Genomic DNA, 18,430 nt, shown 5'->3' with positions numbered 1-18,430 from the left:
GCTTGTCCCCATTTTAAATGCTTCCAAGTTGATTCAGGTCCTTATCTTGTCTCAAACCAATGAAGTCTCCTGTAGCTTTTCCCCTGAAACATAATTAGCTGTGTAAAGATGTTCACTCATACCACTAAGGTCACTGGACTTAAATGTCAGTTTTAGGTTGCCTGAGTTTTGACTCTAAGCCATTTAATCTTCCAACTCCACTTTTGAGACTATTGGGAAAGTGGCTTAAGGTGTGGAATATGGACCATCCACACAAAGTAGTACTTGAAATTAATGTTACCTCAGCTATTAAGTTTTACATTGTCAAAATTATGAAACAGGGCAGATGCAAGAATATAATCCTTCCTAGTGAAAAAATTAAGAGTAAAAAAAACAAGAGTAATCTTGTATATTTGAAGATGTTTGGTTTCTGCTTTAGGCCTTTTTTAGAAATCTAACCCTTGAAAACTCCTCAGTAGCACACAACAGGGCAGCTTACTACAGGAGTGGTTGACAGACTCAGGTATCTTTTTAAAAATTATAAACATGACAATGCTGGAGAATTATTGGTGCTTATTGAATGGCACAACTATTTTGCTTCTCAAAGTTAGGCTAAGCTCTTTCAGGTTTGTACTACTTTTTCAAAGCATCTGCCCTAATGCCTAAGTGTCTCTCATTTCTTCCCGAGTTGAATTTCAGATAGCACTTTATGGTCACATGTAAAACAGGTAAATTTCACTAATATTCTCCAAAAATGCCAAGGATTAAGGCAATAAAAGCCCATAAATGAACCGGACAACACCTGCAGATTTGTGTGTGCTTGCCATGTCTTACTAAGGTGTATCACAAAGACAATAAAACAAATAATGCCACATTAAAAGGGCCAGTGCATGTTTTCATGGGGCCCCAGATTTCAAGTTCATGGGCAACTACCTTGCTCTTAACACAGGTGGAGCCAAAAGGGGCCCAACACCTCTAAGACTTCAAGTGTTTGCACAGGGCTTGAGCAGCTGCTATTAATAGGTAATATAATACCTTCAGTGCCTAACCCAGGTCTTGGAACTTACTCTACATTTTTAATCATATGTCAATGAACAAAGAAGATGGTGTTTCAGGTAATCCAAGTCAGCTTCCTTGGTGAAATCTTGGTTTTCACTGAAGCACCAATTCAATAGGCAGGGCAATGTGGAACCGCCTATAGGGAGGCTCTTCAGGCAGGCAACTGAAGAGTTTCATCTGCCTGAACCCACACAGTGCTTACAAGTATTACATCTAATTGTGGGACACATGAAAACAGCCAGTACATACACAAAAAAAAGACATCCAAACTGCGCTTTCCCTTGTCATTTAACCAATCAATTCTTGTAGTGAATACATTTGATAAAATTGTTCTTGTATTTGCTGTTACCAAAAATTAATATACACTTTTTAGTTATCCTGTAGTTAAATAATTGAACTAAGTGGTTACATATCTAAAGTTCTTTAGGAAAAGAGGTGTGAGAAAATTATTAGTAATTTTTGGCATACCCCCCTCAGTCTGCCAAAAGCTTTGAAAAAACTGATTTGTATTCTAACAAAGGGAAGGCAGATCAGGATGGTGGGTCCTTCACCAATGAAAAGCTGTAAGGGAAGTTGCAGAGTTCAAGCATTATTTGTAGAATCAAGCACTAAGAAAACCATGCACACACACAAAACAGGCAAACAGAGTTCACAGTTACTAGATTTAATTAAACTGTTACACCCGTTGTTTACACCTTGTAAAAATTAAAAAATGGTTCCTATCAAAATTATGTTGTGATGTGAGGACGGATTTCTTGCTTTGATACAGCTCTAGAAAAATGTTGGCAACAAATGCACTTAAAAAGTTTTAAGGCTTAATAAACATACAGAGATTAATAATTTCTCAATGTCTCTTTGCTGCAGAGGGCATCTTTCTAATCCAAGTGACAACACACCACCGGGCTCACCTAGGCCATCTCTGCTCCTGGCAGTGAAGGCACTGCCAAGGCCCTAAGCTTAGAGGAAGATAAGGCAGGGTGGATACAGGAACAAGGCAGGATGTTCTGCTGCCTCAAGGCCACTGCTGTTAAGTTGCATTTCCACCCAGAAATCCCTGGCAGTGGGTAGAAATAGAAGCCTCCCTTACAGTGGACTGATAACAGAGGCTAGTATTCTATAATGTCCACATTTCTTCTTGGCAATCAAATTTGGAATTCACAGATCATTTTCTTGTTAAGAAAACACAGTCACAAATGATGTACATTTTTACTATTAGAATACATCTTTATAAGTTAAACAAGTTAGTTTGTGCTTAAAATGCAAGCAATCATTTAAGACTTTTTTAATTGGGAAACACTAATACCTTAATTCCAAATGACATTCTCGTGACTTTGAACCACAACCCATTTGATTTATGACATCCATGGAACTTGTTTCTTAGCTCTAAAGTCTGCAGGGCGAGCGAAGGGAGAAACTCTTTGGTTGGCCATGTACAGACTCCTTGATGTGCCAGAAACAAGAAGTAGAGCTTCATATAGTTACTGCAGGCACTTAAAAACAGGCCAATGTGAGTGTGACTGCATAGAGCTGTGACTTTTCCAAAATTTAATAATGATGAAGTTTCTAATACCTAGTGTGAGCTTTGTAGGCACTCAGAGAAGTAGCTATACCATCTGACCCTCTCCTGTCATTTGAAAGCAGGGAACTGGGGCTGTAGTCTTTCCAGGGTTACGTCTGCTTGACAAATGGAGCAATGATTTCTGCCAGCTCTGTATTTTCACAAGTGAATGACAGTTGTGACTCTGAGGTCAAACTAAACATCCTGGGAAAGCACCATGTTTGTGAATATGGCCTGGAGGTTCTGCAAAGCTTTTAAAAAGTGGCTCAAGCAGCTCTTCCTCTTTTTTTTTTTTTGGTACTGGGGATCAAGCTAAGGACCTCGTACTTGGTAGGCTGGTGATTAGGCCACTGAGCTAAGTTCTTTTTTCTTTCTTTTTTTTTTTTTTAATCGATACTGAGAATTGAACTCAAGACCACCCACTTGCAAGGCAGGTTTTTATGCCGCTGAGCTAAATCTCCAGTCCCAGCTGAGCTAAATTCTAAGCCCCTAGCTCTTCCTCTTTGGTGTGCCTAAGCAGGGGACTTTTTTCTGCAAGGTGTCAGAAATGCAGTCCACAGGCATTTATGTGATACCGATTCTTAAAAAACAGCTTTTTAAAAAGAAGTATTAAAGAAATCAACCAAAGAACCCAAACTTCTCATGTATGTCTTCTTCCAACCAAACACAGGAACAAAGTGAGATACAGGAAAGGTCCAAATAAGCCCCAGTACTCAGATGTAACCACGGAGATTTTAAGTCCTACAGAGGCCAGCAGACCTGATATGTAAGGAAGAGCTGTGGCTTGGCAAGGAAACTCTCTATATCATCAATGAGGAACAAAGGCCTAGTCTTAAGGCCGATGAAAGGAAAGAAAAGGAACAAAAGCAAACCTGGCATGTCAAGGACCATAGTAAGTCCCTGTAGAGAAAGGTGTACAGCTGCATGAAAGCTAGCCAGGGAATTAGATGCAAGAACATGGCAACTCCGAGGATCAGGGCACAAATATATTCTGCAGAGAACCTGAAGATAACTGCTGCTGAGGATGAGCAACCAAGATTGCAGGACAATATAATGGGTATAAAATGAAAAGGAGACATTGGGGTTCAACAGTAATCTCTGGAGTGAAAGCCATATTGGTGACAGGTAACTAGCATTGGGATCTAAAGGGGATGTACAGAGAATTCACTACCTTCTTAGTGTTTCTGCTCATGCTTACTTCCCCTGTCCCACAGAAACGTACAGGTTGTCAGGGTTTTCTTTCAAAAGCTTTTAAAATGCCTAGTGAGAACACTGATGCAACAACAGGGAAAATCTGACAAGCCTCCTGTTGTGCTGCACAGTCTTCTTACCCTCACCCATCCTAGAGTTCTGCTCCGTCAGCAACAACAAATGAGTAGACCCCAAGGGAGTCCAACTGTTTCCCAACAGTCAGGAAGGCATGGACCTCAGTGCAGCTCTCAGGAGCACAGGAGAGCCCTGGGCAGCCAGCCTCACACACACACAAACCCTCCCACCCCATTCTTTTGGCCTAAAGAAGATGGTAACATCTGATACCCTATCTTGAGTTTCTGGTCTGGCTATAAGGAGCCTCTCAGTAGAAGGAGATGCTGGATTTGCCTCCGGGTGGGTTCAGGACCTTGTTATGAGAGCGAGGCCGTGGCCCCAGCCTGGGCTCATGGTTGTCGACTGTAGGCATGGGCTCCAACTCCTTGGTATGGTCCACTTCTCTCGAGCTGCCCTTTGTCCCCAGCTCGTCTTGTGGTGAGGTGCTTGTTGCAGCTGTAGGACATAAAGTCAGCACAATGTCCGTTAAAGGCAGCCACTCTCCTGCCAGGCGAGCTGTGCTAACAGAAAGCAGGGTCACAGAAGAGCTAGCAAGAAATTCAGAAGGTGACAAGGAAAAGAGAAAACAATGTCAGGCTCTCCATCCTGCACCAGGGCAACTCAGTGTACAGACACAGTTCTAGAATTGAGCAATTAGGGCTAATACAAACATTGCTTAAAGTCAGGCATGCACACCTGTAATTGGAGTACTCTGGGAGATTAAGGCTGGAAGAGCCTAAATTCAAGCCCAGCTAGAGCAACGTAAGTTACCAAGTGAAGCCCTGTTTCACAGTTTAAAAAAAAAGGGGCGGGAGTTGGGGATGCAGCCCAGCATGAGGGTAGGTGCAATCCCCATACCAAAAGGGGAAAAAGATCTTTGATTTCTTCTATTAGTTATTTCTGTCATTTTTAATACTCTGTTCCCATTTCGCCTATTTGAAATGTAAAAAGCAAAATTTTCTGAAGGCACAGAAAGGAGATCACACGTTATCTGGGGATTTAACAAGGCCAAGGCAACGTTTCTAGTGACTATTTTATCTAGATTTTGTTGAGCAAAGGGGAAGAATAAATTAATTCCCAGCTATCAGTATCTGTCACTAGATAAAACAGTGACCCAAAGGCAGAGATCAGTGCCTATACTGGAAAGATTTGAACCTTAGCTTAGACAACCACGGGACAAATTCAAGTCTGAGTTACAGACTGAGGCCCAACCACTTGCTCCTGAGTAAGACAAAGGCTGGGGCCTTCCCATACAAAGGCTGCTTGCCTTATCTTCTCTTTATACTCTTCTCTGTTGTCCTCACTCAGCCTGCTCTACCCCTGGGCAAGGAGTTCCTTAGGAGTTTTGGATTTCTGTCCTTTAGGGTAGAGGTGGGTTTCTGTTAAGATAATACCTTGGTCTAGATCTAAGCTGATTAGCAAAGACAAGGAAAGCAGAAAGCCTAAGGTTTTATAATAGCTACACTCATTTCCCCTATACCTGTCTTCAAACACAAAATCCTCTCAGCAGTACATCTATGCAGGCTGGTTTTGGTCAGTGGGCTTGGGAGGTGCCAAGAAATACTCGGTTCTATTCTTTGAGGCACACCAACAACTCTTCTTACAGAACAAAGCAATAAAGAAGGGGAGAGTTTACTCACCTTTAAGGTCTGATTTTGGGTCCTCTCCTTCACACAAAAGAATGTGGTCCTGTAACGGGACAAACCATCATGTCACAGCCCAATTCAGAAACTTTCTATTTTCATTCTGGTGGGTAACAAAAATCTCATCATAAACAGCTTAAAATTTTAACATTATTTAAAAATAAAAATTTGTGTTAATACTGGAGGCTGAACCCAGGGCCTTCCCCATCCTAGGCAAATGAAATGTTCTACCACTGAACTTTATATTACCTCCTCCCTTTGTTTTGAGAAAGGGGCTTGCTAAATTGGCCAGGCTGGCTTTGAACTTATGTTTTTGCCTCAAGTTCCCAGAGTGCTAAGATTATAAGTATGTACCACCATGCACAGACAGTAATTTCTTAGTCATATTTTAAAACACTATAGTTAAGGTTCAACCACATTGGTAGCACATGTCAAAATGTCATTCCTATAGCCAGGCATGGTGGCACATGCCAGTAATCTCAGCACTTGGGAGGCTGAGGCAAGAGGATCCCCCAAGTTCAAGGCCAGCAATGCATGAGGGTTTGAGTTTCTCTACAACATCACCAACACATTATTTTCCATGAATCCTAGTAGGCATGATAACATGGTGTTTTAATGTGGTTTCTGATTTGCCCTTCCCCAATGACTGCAGAAGTTGTGCATTGTTTTGTGCTTATTGCCACTTGTATAGCTTTTTTTTTGTATGTATAGCTTTTTTGGAAAAACGTCTATTCAACTTCATCACTCATTTTTAAAAGGATTGTCTTTTTTAACCCTAATCAAGTATGTAACTTGCAAATACTTCCACCACCTATTGGTTTCTTTTGGTCCTGGAAGTGTCCTTGTGATATGATAACCAAGGTTTTAATTTTAATGAAGTCCAATTTATTTATTTTGTTTTATTGCTTATGTTTTTGAAGTCCTATTTAAGAAATCATTGCCAAATCCAAGGTCATAAAGATTTATTCTCTGCCCCCCTTTTCTTTTCAGGGTCTAGCTATGCAGTTTAGGCTGTCCTTAAGCTCACTTTGTAGCCCACATCTTGAACTTGCAATGATCCTCCTGCCTTAGTCTCCCGAGTGCTGGGATCACAGATATGAACCACGGTGCCTGGCATATTCCTACGTTTTCTCATAAGAATTTTTTGTTTTTTTGAGACAGGGTCTCATCATGTAGTTTAGGCCCTTGAACTTGTGGCAATTCTCCTGCCTCAGCCTCCCAAATGCTGGTATTACAGGCATGTACCACCACACAGGACTCTTAAGAATTTTATAGTTTTTAACTCTTTTTTCTTTTTCTTTTTTGGTACTGGGGATCAAACTCACAATCTTGCATTTGTCCAGTAGGCACTTACCCTGCTGAGCTAAACCCCTGGCCCTAGATTTTAGTTCTTAAATGAAGCCTTTTGAGTTCCCTTTTTAATATGGTATATGGTAAAGATTCAACTTTATTTTGTTTTATTTTTGGTACCAGGAATTGAACTCACAATCTCACACTTGCCAGTCAGGTGCTGTGCCACTGAACTATATCCCTGGCCCAAGATTTAACTTTTTTGTTCATGTGCATATCCAATTTTCCCAACACTATTTGTTGAAGTAACTGTTCTCTCATTATATGATCTTGGAATTCTAGTAGCTACACAACCGAGAATAGATATGGTTAAATTCCATGAAATAGGTGGTAATGCCTCAACTATCACATTTTCAGGCCTGAGGGCCTCTTCCATCTTTGTCAAGGGGAATGCTAATCTTCTCTCCTTTCATAACAACATAATTGAGCACAGATATGAAAGTTTGTTCATTTCTTTCTTCCTTTTAATTCTGGGATAGGGTCTCACTAAGTTGTCCAGGTTGAGTATGAACTTTTGATCCTTGTGGCTCAGGAACCCAGAGCACTAGAGTTACAGGCATGTGTCTTGCTGAAGGTTTTTCAGTTCCAAATTCTATTCTTCTAGTCAAAACGACTGTCCTTAAGTCAGTAAAATGCTGTTTTCATTCTTGTGCTTTGCAGTAAAATGTGGAATTGGGAAGCATGAGCATCTAATGTTTGCCTTTTCAGAACTATTTTGGCTATCGGCGGAGAGGGGTGTACCTTGAGATTCCATATAAATTTTTTAGTAGTTTTTACATTTCTAAGAAAAGTATATTGAGACTTTGTTAAGGACTACAAAATCTCTTCTGCCCTTTCTTCACTTCCCCTTCCTTTTTTTCTCCTGCAATGTTTGAAATCCATATCAGGGTCTCACACATGCTAAGTAAGCACTAAACCACAGACCTATACCTCCAGCCCCCCTTTCTCTAAGTAATCTTTAAGACCTCCCTGTATTATTTGTCATCGAGTTTCTTACATATTGCATTATGTTGAGTGCATCAGTGTAGTGTCAATACTTGATTTTAATGATTCCAGCTTGATGATTATTTTTTTTTTTAGTATTAGGGACTGTATCTAGGACCTTACATAAGCTAAATAATCATTATACCACTGAGCTACATCCCCAACCCTTTTATATTTTGAGACAAGGTCTCCCTAAATTGTATAGGCTGACCTTAAACTTGCAATTGTCATGCCTCACCCTTCTTATTAGCTTACAAATTTGTACTACCATGTCCAATTTTGCACTGACAATAAATGCAGTCCATGGTAAATTTCTATTATGGACTGTTAGCTATTAGTAGCCATTGATGATCACCACAATTTTATCATGTTTGTCATCGAAACTATTATCCCTACTTTGAAGTACTTTTTTTCCTCTGAGGTTTCAATATATTACCCACTCTGGTCTCAAACGAGATTTTTCTGCCTCAGCCTCTTAAGTAGTTGTAATCACAGAAACATACAGTGTGCCTTCCTGGAGTACAGCTGTTATTCTGACAGACATTGCATGCAGAAAATGCTGATTAAATACCCCATTTTATCCTCTTCTAGATTTTAAAACAATGAGTCGACTCTAGAATTTTCCAGAATCTCGAATTAGATTTTTTGAACCCATGAACTCAAAATAGTTGGAATTGAATCTGTTGCAATTATTATATTTAATGATGATTGAGTGGTTTCTCAGCAGCCCATGGTTCCTTTTCACACTGGCTCCGGAGATCCCAGCATCTGTGATGCTTCCGAGCTTTCTGGTATTGTATAACACTAGGCTCATCTTCTATGTTCCTTGACCTCAGCTTGGAAATAGAAATTTCTCCAAAGAGGCTGGGGTTGTGTGATACTCCTCAGTCTAAAGGCCTTTATATTTAATATACTCAGGAAGTTCTATCTGATTTCTCTTGTTCTGTACCCAGTTACACCAACAGTTCATACTCTTCCACCCAATCCATTCACTAGACTGCATGAATCCAAAGCTCCTTCTTGTTCAGCTATTTGGGCTCCTTCCTTAGTGAACTGCTGACCTTTAGGGCATTTTAGTGCTAGCCAATGGGTGGCAGAGCTACACAAGTGGTCTCTGAAATTAGCACCACAAACTGGTACCATTTAAGGTCCACTCCAGCTTGGAAACAAATGTCATTGTACACAGTCCAATGCATGAGCTAGCCCTAGCCATGCTCTCTCACACATTCCTATTTTAATTCTGCAATATGTCATCTTCTGGCATGTAAAACAAGAAGACTGCAGCAATAATCCATACACAAATGAATGTTTTCTCACAAGACAGTCAGATCCTAACTTTTCACTACAAGCAAGGTAGAAAAGCAAACACTTTAGAAGACTACTAATTATTTTGGTAATAATAACGTCCTGACCTTCATGACTGATGAGTTCTAGACAAAAGAAGCTCTGGGAAAGTTCTGCCACCATTCAAACCAATAAACCTTCAGTATATGGCTGTGCAGATTCTTGGGACGCTGGGAACCATGACTGGCACTGGTCAAGCCTCTATCTCAGACCAGGAAGTTCACAGATCTCATCAATAATTTCTAAGGTAACATTCAAAGTCACATTGGTTAGGACTTCTATGTTCTAGCAGCCTCTGAGTTGGCACTGTGAGAAGACTATGTGTGTCTTATTCAAAGGGTATCTTTATTGCATCAGAAATGCTAACTATGCTTTAGCCAAACACCACAGATTCACAGAGATAACAAATACAAGTACCTTGACCTCATGTAGGGAAATACCCAATAAAAGCCATCATCTTGTGCTCACTTCAGCAACACATATATAAAAGCCATCATCTTAGTCTTAGTCAGGTGTGGTGGCACACTCCTATAATCCTAGCCTACAGGCAGGCAAGACTATAAAATTATGAGTTCAAGTCTGCCTGGGATACAGAGTAAGATCCTGTTCTCAAAAAGACAAAAGCAAATAAAAAGAAGAGCCATCATTTTTCTTTTCCAAAATTAAGGATAGTGAAAATGTATGAGGGACAAACTCCTATGTTGGGTGCTCAATCACTACACCCTTAGGCAGCACGGTGAACAGCCTACAGTAGAGTCTGTTACTGTGGACACCTATGGCTCCCCACCAACGGTGCAGTAATCATGAGGTCCAACCATTTTCCTGGGTGACTCGGGAGATTCCAAACCCAGTGACAAATGAAAAATTCCAAACCCAATGAAAAACCAATGTCACCCACATTTTCTCTGTCTAATAAGGAGTTCCACCTGCCTTGGAGCCTTTTTAAGAAAGGACTTGGCTCATTTTTTTCTCCTTTCATGTCTGCCATCTGAATAGGGCCCATACCTTGGGTTTGTTTGGGTGTGCCAACGGTGAAGCTGCAGTGACTGGGGAACCAAAAATGTCACTGGCCTTTCCACCAGGTGGATTCAGACGTTGTCGGGTCTGCACAGGAGTTGATTCATCAAAGATTCCACTTCCTTTACCACCTGCAGAAATAATCACAGAACAATGAGCACCGGAACATTCATCTGACTCTCCCTGTCACATTCATCATCGAGTCACCCAGCAAAGCCCTCTTCTCTTACTATCCTAGCACCAGTCCCAAGTTCCAGGTAAACAAATTAGGATGATCTAGTTCTAAAACGTCTCCACAAAGATCCTTTACCTGAGGCCTGCTGCAACCTTCAGGTCTAGACTTTAACTGGTCTCTAGAAAGGAGAGGAAATAAAACAGTACAATTTCCCTGGAAAGTTTCTTTAAACTGGCACAGTTAAGTCTTCTTCATTAAATAAAGTTTTTTAGTAGGTTATAAGAGCTAAATGTTTAGTTCAGAATTCTGAAGTTAAACCTCTAATACAGAAAATAACATTACCCATTCTGACATTGTTCTGACTGGAACTTCTAGTGACAGCTAAATATGTCAGCAATTCAGACACGTAACATTCTTGCTGCTGAGTGAGTTAACAAGCTGTGAAGAAAATGTGTATCTCGCCAGGCGTGGTACCACACACGCCAGTAATCCCAGCACTCAGGGGCTGAGGCAAGAGGATCATTGTGAGTTCACCTTCTTGTGTCCCACATCAACTTTAAAACTATAATGACAACACTTATGAACGACTGCCAAGTCAGGCTATACCAGCTGTTCAGTCTTATATCATGGCCTGCCAGCAAATGTCTGGACCATGGTGGAGAAAGGGACCTTCTCCCTGTTGTGTTAATCCTAGTAGACCTCAAAAGCTTACACAGTAAAATTTTTTTTTTTGTCTCTGCAGTACTGGAGATCAAACCCAAGGGTACTACCACCAAGATACACCCCCAGCCATTTTTAAAATTGTTTATTTTGAGACAGTTTCCTAACTTGCCTAAGCTAGTCTTGAATCCTTCTGCCTCACACTCCCTAGTGGCTGGGAATACAGGTGCTCTCTCTCTCATATATATATATATATATATTAAACCAGGAATTGAATGCAGGATATTTTTAAAAATGTCTATTTAGTATTTTTATTTTTATTTAAATGGAAAAAAACCCCACAATTTGAAAATTTTGGTCAAAGACATTGTGATTTTTTTTTTTTTTTTTTTTTTTTTTGTCTTTTTGAGACAGGGTCTCATTATGCAGTTCAGGCTGGCCTTGAGCTCACTTGGTAGCCCAGGCTGGTCTCCAACTTGCAACAATCCTCCTGCCTCATTCTCCAGAGTGCTGGGATTATAGGTATGAGCCACCACACCGGGCAACATTGTGAATTTTTTTAAAAAATTGGGTTTTTTTTGTTTTGAAAGCCTATACTATTATTGCTTTGGGTTTATTGTTGTCTCTTTTGCTTTTTGTTTTTCTTTTCTTTTTTTTCTCTTAAATTAAAAAACAACAACAACAACACTGATTGTGAAATAGAACACAGAAAAGTTCTTAGGACATATCTACCGAAAAAGATTACTATGTAAACACAAGTCGGCAATAGCCAGAGCAAACAGAATATAGTGCCAGCTGTTAGAAATCCTGTGTGTAAACCTTCCCTCTCATCCAAGGTCATCATATTCCTCAATTTTCTGAAAATCATAAACCCGCAATTTTATCCCATGTATACCCAGCTTCTCAGGAGGCTGAGTCAAGAAAATCAAATTCTAGCCTAACTTGGGTAACATAGCAAGATCTAGTCTCAAAATAAAAAATAAAGGACTGGGGATATAGTTCAGTGGTAGAGCACCCCTGGTTCCATCCACAAAACAAAACAAAACAAAACAAAACAAAACAAAATACAGAAGCAATCACCCCAAATGTCTATTTCTGAGTATTTTTCTTGAAAAACTAAGTTTTGAAGCAAGAAAAGATGACCAATTCATTCATAACTAAAATAAAATTCAGAATATATGTTTTTAGAAGTCAAATTTCAAAAGATAAACCCCGCACTGGGGGAAACACACACATTATGGGTACACAGTGGGGACGTTCTTTAAGAGACTTTCTCCAAGTAACTGTGGTTTTTTTTTTTTTTTCGTTTTTATCGGTACCAGGGATCAAACTCACGACTGCCTGCTTGCAAGGCAGGCGCTTATGCCGCTGAGCTAAATTTCCAGCCCCGTAACTGTGTTTTTTAAATCCATAAAACACACTGACCCCACAATTCCATTTTGAGAAATTTATCCCAATGGATGTATTCAGGAAATAAAATTACAGCATTAGCTCTGAAGGCAGGAAAACCTACATTCAAAAGCCAATTCTGCCAGTAACTAATCGTGGGGCTCAAGCACACCAGTGAACATCCCCACTTAGTTTCTGCCATTATAAAAAGTCTGGCACTAACTACCTCCTAGCATTGTGGTAAAGAAAGACCAAGTGAAGATACATAACTGAAGCACTGGCATATATAAACAAGCCATAATAAATTATGAATCATCACTGTCAGCTAAGCAGGAAAACAATTTGCAAAAGTTCTAGAAAAGGCAACCAGCAAAGAACACATACTCTAACAAAGGTAAAATGAGACACTGAAAAGCAATCTCCAATAACACTTCCACAGAGTCACACAGTAAATCACCTATATTCTTTGTCTTTGTGTATTTTCTTAATCAAGTGGAAAGCTAACTAGAATGTTAACTTGACAGCAGGTGATAAGACACAACTAGCAGTTGTATGCATCAGGCTTTAGAGAGTACTTGGCAGGATGGAAAACCCGAAAACTACTTCTCAGAAAGTCAGGGCAGTCAAGACCCCCCAGCTTCCCACTGCAAAACAGAGCACCTAGGAGGGCACAGAGCAAAATGGCACAGTGAGAATATTATTCACTTAGTAGGAACCACTGGCTTCCCTTCTATAAACTACATTTAAAAGCAACATCAGCTGGGTGTGATGGCACATGCCTATAATCCCAGCATTTGGGAGGCTGAGGCAGGAGGATTACTTCAAGTTCAAAGGCAGCCTGGGCCACATAGTTAGTGTGAGGCCAGCCTGAACTATATAGCAAAACTTTCAAAACATAACAAACACTCCCCCGCAAACAGCAATATTAGCCCCTACCCCCAACCACCAAATAAAAAACACCCATCTTTGAATTTACTGTTTCATTTTTTTGAGCCACAGTCTCACTTTGTAGTCTAGGCTGCCTCTGAATTTATAGTGATCCTCCCGCCTCAGATTTTGAGTGTTGTGATTATGGACACATGCCATCATGCCTGGCAGATTACTGCTTCTGTGCCTCTATACTGCTCAAGAAATGTCTGTACTCAAAATTGTTATGAGGAAGCAGTTCCAGCAGGTGTGGGTACATTCCCATGTGTGGCTCTCAAATGTCTTAAGGATAGAACCAACCATGCTTTCTCCTCATAAACAAACTAGGTAAAGGTATTTGGTAACTGTCACTGTGTGCATAAGAACAATCTATCATCTAAGAGAAGCCTTTCAAAGATTCTCTCCTTTTGTAACTACTAGAAAACAGAATTAGTATTGAAAAACTGTATTGATGTGCACTACACCAATTTTGTCTAGAGCTGCAATTCTACTGAAAAAAAGTAATCTCCATCTCTAAGAAAAAAATGTTTGAATGCATAACAATTTACATGCAATTTAAGGAATCTCAAGAGGTTCAGGAACCACAATCCCACCCACCATCTTGGTACCCTTAGTAACTTCACTCAACCCTGTCAAGCATTCAACAGCACTTGAGCTGAGTACTGGGAGGCTAAGGTAGGAAGATCACAAGTTCAAATCCAGTCTAGCAACTTAGCCAGACCATATCTCAAAATAAAAAAATTTTTAAAAGGGCTAGAAATGTAGCTCTGTTTGAAAGCTGTGGGCTCTATTCCCAATACTGCAAAACAAAAGAATCATAACAACAAAAAAACGAAAACCAAAAACAAACCACCAGTGCATGAGCCACCTTCAGTGGAAAAAGTAACAGAAAGGTAGAGGTCAATCGATCTAGAATTTACAAAGGTCCATACCTGGGGGATTTGTCCTCTTGGGTATGTTCTGAGGTTCTTCAGTTGGTCCAAAAATATTAGATGCCATCCTGTTAGGCCTATTTGAAGGAACAGCTTCTTCCAGACTTCCAAAAAGATTGCTAGATTCTCCTCCTGGGGGTTTCATGGCCCTACACACACAGAACATGAGTTACTGAAAGCTGGCCTAGAAACTTGGCACTATGCAGGGTATGGTATAGCTACACAAGGCAGGAGTTATTTCCTCAACATCTCTGGACACATCACACAGTACAATTATTTTAAAGCTGGCATGAAAAGTCCACTTCATTTACTGCCACTAAGGTTCTCTTGAAAGTTTTCTTTATATCAGTTATGCCAAACAAAAAACCCTCTAAAAATTCATATGTTTAGAAATTACTCCTATAAACTCTCTTAAGTAAAGTTTCCCCAAGATAGGCAATTTGAATTACATTGTCAGTAAAGTTAATTTTACAGCACAAGTGTTTAGTACTATAAACACATTTAGTAGTGCTCGATATTGTAACTTACAGTTGTTAAGTGCTTATTATATTCCTGATATTTTGAGCATGCTACACTTAGAACCTTATTATAATCCTGTAAGGCAGGGATTACTTTCACAAATCTGATGTCAGTAACTATATCTTGTATGGTGATTACACTCTAAAACAGTTTTACACATATTAGGTTGATTTAAACCTATTAAAATTATCTATTATTATTATTTTTTTTTTTACTGGGGATTGAACTCACGACCTCATGCTTGCCAGGCAGGCACTTATGCCACTAAGCTAAATTCCCAGCCCCTAAAATTACCTTCTGGGGGGCGAGGGATTTAGCTCAGCAGCATAAGCGCCTGCCTTGCAAGCAGGTAGTCATGAGTTCGATCCCTGGTACTGATAAAAATGAAAAAGACAAAAAAAAAAAAATTACTGTTTTTAATACTTTTAGGTTTCACTTGATTTTTGGAGACAGAATCTTGCTTTGTTCCATGCTGACCTAAACTTGCCATCCTGCTTTAGCCTCCCAAGTAGCTAAGAATACAAGAATGCACCACTATGCCCACTTTTAAAATGTTGCTTCTGGAAAATGTAGAAATCCTCTACTGTGTGATGTTGGCCTAAACTAGTTATGGCAAACTTACGGTACATGTGTAGCAGTGGGCTGTTTCTATCACTGAAAGCTCTGTTACGGCCTAGACCATTAACAGGGCTACCAGTACCAATCCAAGGAGTCCTGGGCATCTACCCTGGGTGACTGTCAATGGTGCTAAGGTCTAATATGAACACCCAAATGCCCAGATTAGACAGATAAAGAACCATTTGTAGGGCTAGGGATGTAGATCAGTGGCAGAAAACTTGCCTAGCAAGTATAAAGCCCTGGGTTCAATTCCAGGACAGTGGGGAAAACAACAACCTACTAGCACCGCTGTTCATTTTAGGTCAAGGCATACAGAATGAGAATCTCCTTTAAGATACACAGGCAGGCATCTGAACTGCTACCCTGTTTTTGTCTGAAAAAGGCTCTGGTGAAGGGAAGAAAAGTGTTTCTGTTAAGTTTTGTTCTTCCTTTTCTTGGAGGTACAAGGGACTGAACCCAGGGCTTTGTGTATGCTGGGCAAGTACTCTACTACCATTGAGCTGAATCCTTATTGTTTATCTAAAAATTCTGGGACAGGGTCTCACTAAGTCACCAGGCTAGCTCAAACATTTGATCCTCCTGTTTTAGCCTTTCAAGCAGCTGAGAATATTGAACAGTGCTATCACCCAACTTGAAATTTAAAAAATAAAAAACCCCACCAATATTTAGGCTTAAGATACAAAGGTCTTCAAGCATAGTCTCCATTCATCTCTAGAAAAACAGCCAGAGATCTGTAATCTTTAGAATTAAGCTGAATTTAGTTTCATGATTCATGCTAGCATGACTTCTAATCCTTATCTTACTGATTTATTTGGAAGATGGCCATCTACCTGACACACAGGATCCAGTCAGAACAGCTCTGCACACTTAGTGCTTTACACTCTTAGTTTCTTCCAAGTCTCCTCTGGCTCTCACATTATCTGAGCACCAATCCCTGGCGACCCTGAACCGGATCCCATAGGGAAAAAAAAGATAAGAGCAAGTCCTCTGCCCCATGCTTCAGGGCTAACGGGAAAGCCAGATCTGGCTACTGGTGGTTTAAATGTATCACAAGGGTAACATGACAGAAGCACGAGTATTTTTTGAACTCTAGATCCACTTTTGGAAGAGGTAAGGTCCAAAATAAGCAGTGAGGCCCAAAGTCAGTGGTCAGGCACAGGAGGGATGTGGTAGTTACTTGAAATGAAATGTTAATATGGGGACAGTGGACATATATTAAATATATTTAACACTGTTCTGTATATTACAAATTTTATGAGCAAACAAGTATATAAAAGGAACAGCAGCAGAGATTATGCTATGTAGAGGCCAGGCCGCTAAGGAAGCAACAGTGGCCGTCTCCATCACAAAAGGCAATGAAGCCAGCACAACAGGTTTCACAGCCTGCAAAAGTCCAGCAAGTGGCAAGGCTGCCCCAGCAGGGTCGCACATAAATGGGACCAAGAGTTCAATAGGCCTTTCAATGAAAATAGGGCCACAACAATGGTGTAGTGTGGCCTTCTGGAAGTTCCAAGTAGCAGTTATCACCAGGATTCTAAGGGGGAGGGGGAACATAAACCAGCTTAAGATACTTGAGGACAAATTCACAATGTGGCTACATCCCAATTTTTCCTTTCGTAATAGTTCTTAAAGATATTCAAAATACAAAAGAATGCAAGGCGCAAGGCGGAAGTGCAAAAAAAAAAAAAAAAAAAAAAAAAGGAAAAGCCCACGAGGCCCTAGAGCAGTGTGGTACTAGGGAGGAAAAAACACAGAAAAACTCACCTGCAACCTCCTCCCCCATTTAATCCAGGGGCTCCAGCATTACACACAAGTACTCTACACTGACATTCATGCACAGATCTCAACTTGAAGGCCCCGATCTCCCCTCCAATATCATGTCCCCAGTTTCAGAAAAGTTTTAGGGGATTGGTTAGGTCTGAGGAGAAACTTTATGAAACAGACTTGGAATAAAGTTTTACACTTTAAAAGAGTTTAGAAGATGGCTAAAACAATGCATTTACAGTTCAAAATTCGTTAGCACAAAACTGTCCCTCCAACATCAAACAGATGTGTCAGAGGCCCGGAAAACCTGCAAAGGTAAATCCTACAGAGGCAGATTGATTCCTTTTACAGCAAAACCAAGTGTGATTTAGGCCTCGGTACCTATCCTGCAGGACCAGGTAGGACTCCCGTAAAAACACAGCTTCTCACGGGTTACAGACAAAGGTTTCCTTAACATTCCATCATCCAATGAAAAACGGCTGCGTTTCGCTCTCCGTCATCCACGTTTAATTTTTCTCCCATATTCTCCACAAAGGAACGACCACTCCAGCTCAGAAAGTCTTACACCAGGGTCCCTCACGTGGCTACCCACTTCGACCACCACTTTGTGGGCAGCAGTTCGGGTAGCTCAGACGCAGGACGTAGAAAGTGGATGATACTCAGGATGCTGAGGCCAGGGTCCAGCTATTGGTCACCAGAAACGACCCATTTCGCCCTATCCCGCGTAAAGCGGAAGGGGCCAGAGGCCCAGCAGTCAGTACCCTTTACATGGACCCTTTGGCCGCGTCAGGAACACGGGCAGAACCTACCCTAAATCGGCCACCCTTAAAGATCAACGGGGCGGGAGCTACAGAGGACCCAGAGACGCGGGAAGGCCTCACCGACCCCGCCCTGTACGTAGCCTCCAGGGAGGTTGGGCCTCCGTCGTCGCCTGGGCGCGCTCGCGCACCATGAGACCTGATAATGACCCGTCCAGCAAGTTTCGGAAGTCTCCCGGCCCCTGCCCACCACATAGCTGCAGCCCCGCGCCCGCGAACCTGGAACCTGCCCGGCCAGCCTCGCCATCCACACCCTGGAACATGTCGACTGCTGCCCAAGCCTCTCCAGCAACCCTGCTACGGTTCCCGCCCGGGACCGCGCAGGTATCCCGGCCCGCCCACGCCCGTTGGAGAGGACACACGCCAATTTCGCAGCCCTCGCCAATCGT

General features: G+C 41.1%; 1 protein-coding gene and 1 non-coding gene across 3 annotated transcripts; both read right to left on the bottom strand.

Moving 5' to 3' along the window:
• Positions 1–1,686: 1,686 nt before the first annotated feature.
• Positions 1,687–18,401, bottom strand: Jpt2 (Jupiter microtubule associated homolog 2). Of its 2 annotated transcripts, XM_063226290.1 has the most exons (6): positions 18,261–18,348; positions 15,136–15,215; positions 14,323–14,471; positions 10,228–10,370; positions 5,542–5,590; positions 1,687–4,357 (listed from the first exon to the last, which is right to left on the bottom strand). In XM_063226290.1, the coding sequence occupies exons 3-6, from the start codon at positions 14,465–14,467 to the stop codon at positions 4,170–4,172; spliced, it is 525 nt and encodes a 174-aa protein (XP_063082360.1). In that variant the 5' UTR covers positions 14,468–14,471; positions 15,136–15,215; positions 18,261–18,348; the 3' UTR covers positions 1,687–4,169. The 2 variants fall into 2 exon arrangements, with proteins under 2 accessions (XP_063082360.1, XP_003478500.1); XM_003478452.5 differs by lacking the exon at positions 15,136–15,215 and having other exon boundaries at positions 18,261–18,401.
• Positions 7,192–7,315, bottom strand: LOC111754038 (U6atac minor spliceosomal RNA). Its single transcript, XR_002788771.1, has one exon. It is a non-coding gene; the product is annotated as a U6atac minor spliceosomal RNA (small nuclear RNA).
• Positions 18,402–18,430: the final 29 nt, after the last annotated feature.

This window comes from Cavia porcellus, unplaced genomic scaffold (genome assembly GCF_034190915.1).
Source record: "Cavia porcellus strain 051 isolate PalLab524CR breed Dunkin Hartley unplaced genomic scaffold, mCavPor4.1 scaffold_16, whole genome shotgun sequence".
Classification (NCBI taxonomy): Eukaryota; Metazoa; Chordata; class Mammalia; order Rodentia; family Caviidae; genus Cavia; species Cavia porcellus.
This window is presented reverse-complemented; position numbering and strand designations above follow the sequence as displayed.

What these genes read in the sequence shown, in the direction of transcription:
- Jpt2 (XM_003478452.5), bottom strand. Translation starts at nt 18,304, where the DNA reads ATGTTCCAGGGTGTGGATGGCGAGGCTGGCCGGGCAGGTTCCAG. An exon ending in CAAGAGGACAAATCCCCCAG is followed by an intron (nt 10,371 to 14,322) that starts GTATGGACCTTT and finishes TTATTTCTGCAG; the next exon opens with GTGGTAAAGGAAGTGGAATC. An exon ending in CACACCCAAACAAACCCAAG is followed by an intron (nt 5,591 to 10,227) that starts GTATGGGCCCTA and finishes GTCCCGTTACAG; the next exon opens with GACCACATTCTTTTGTGTGA.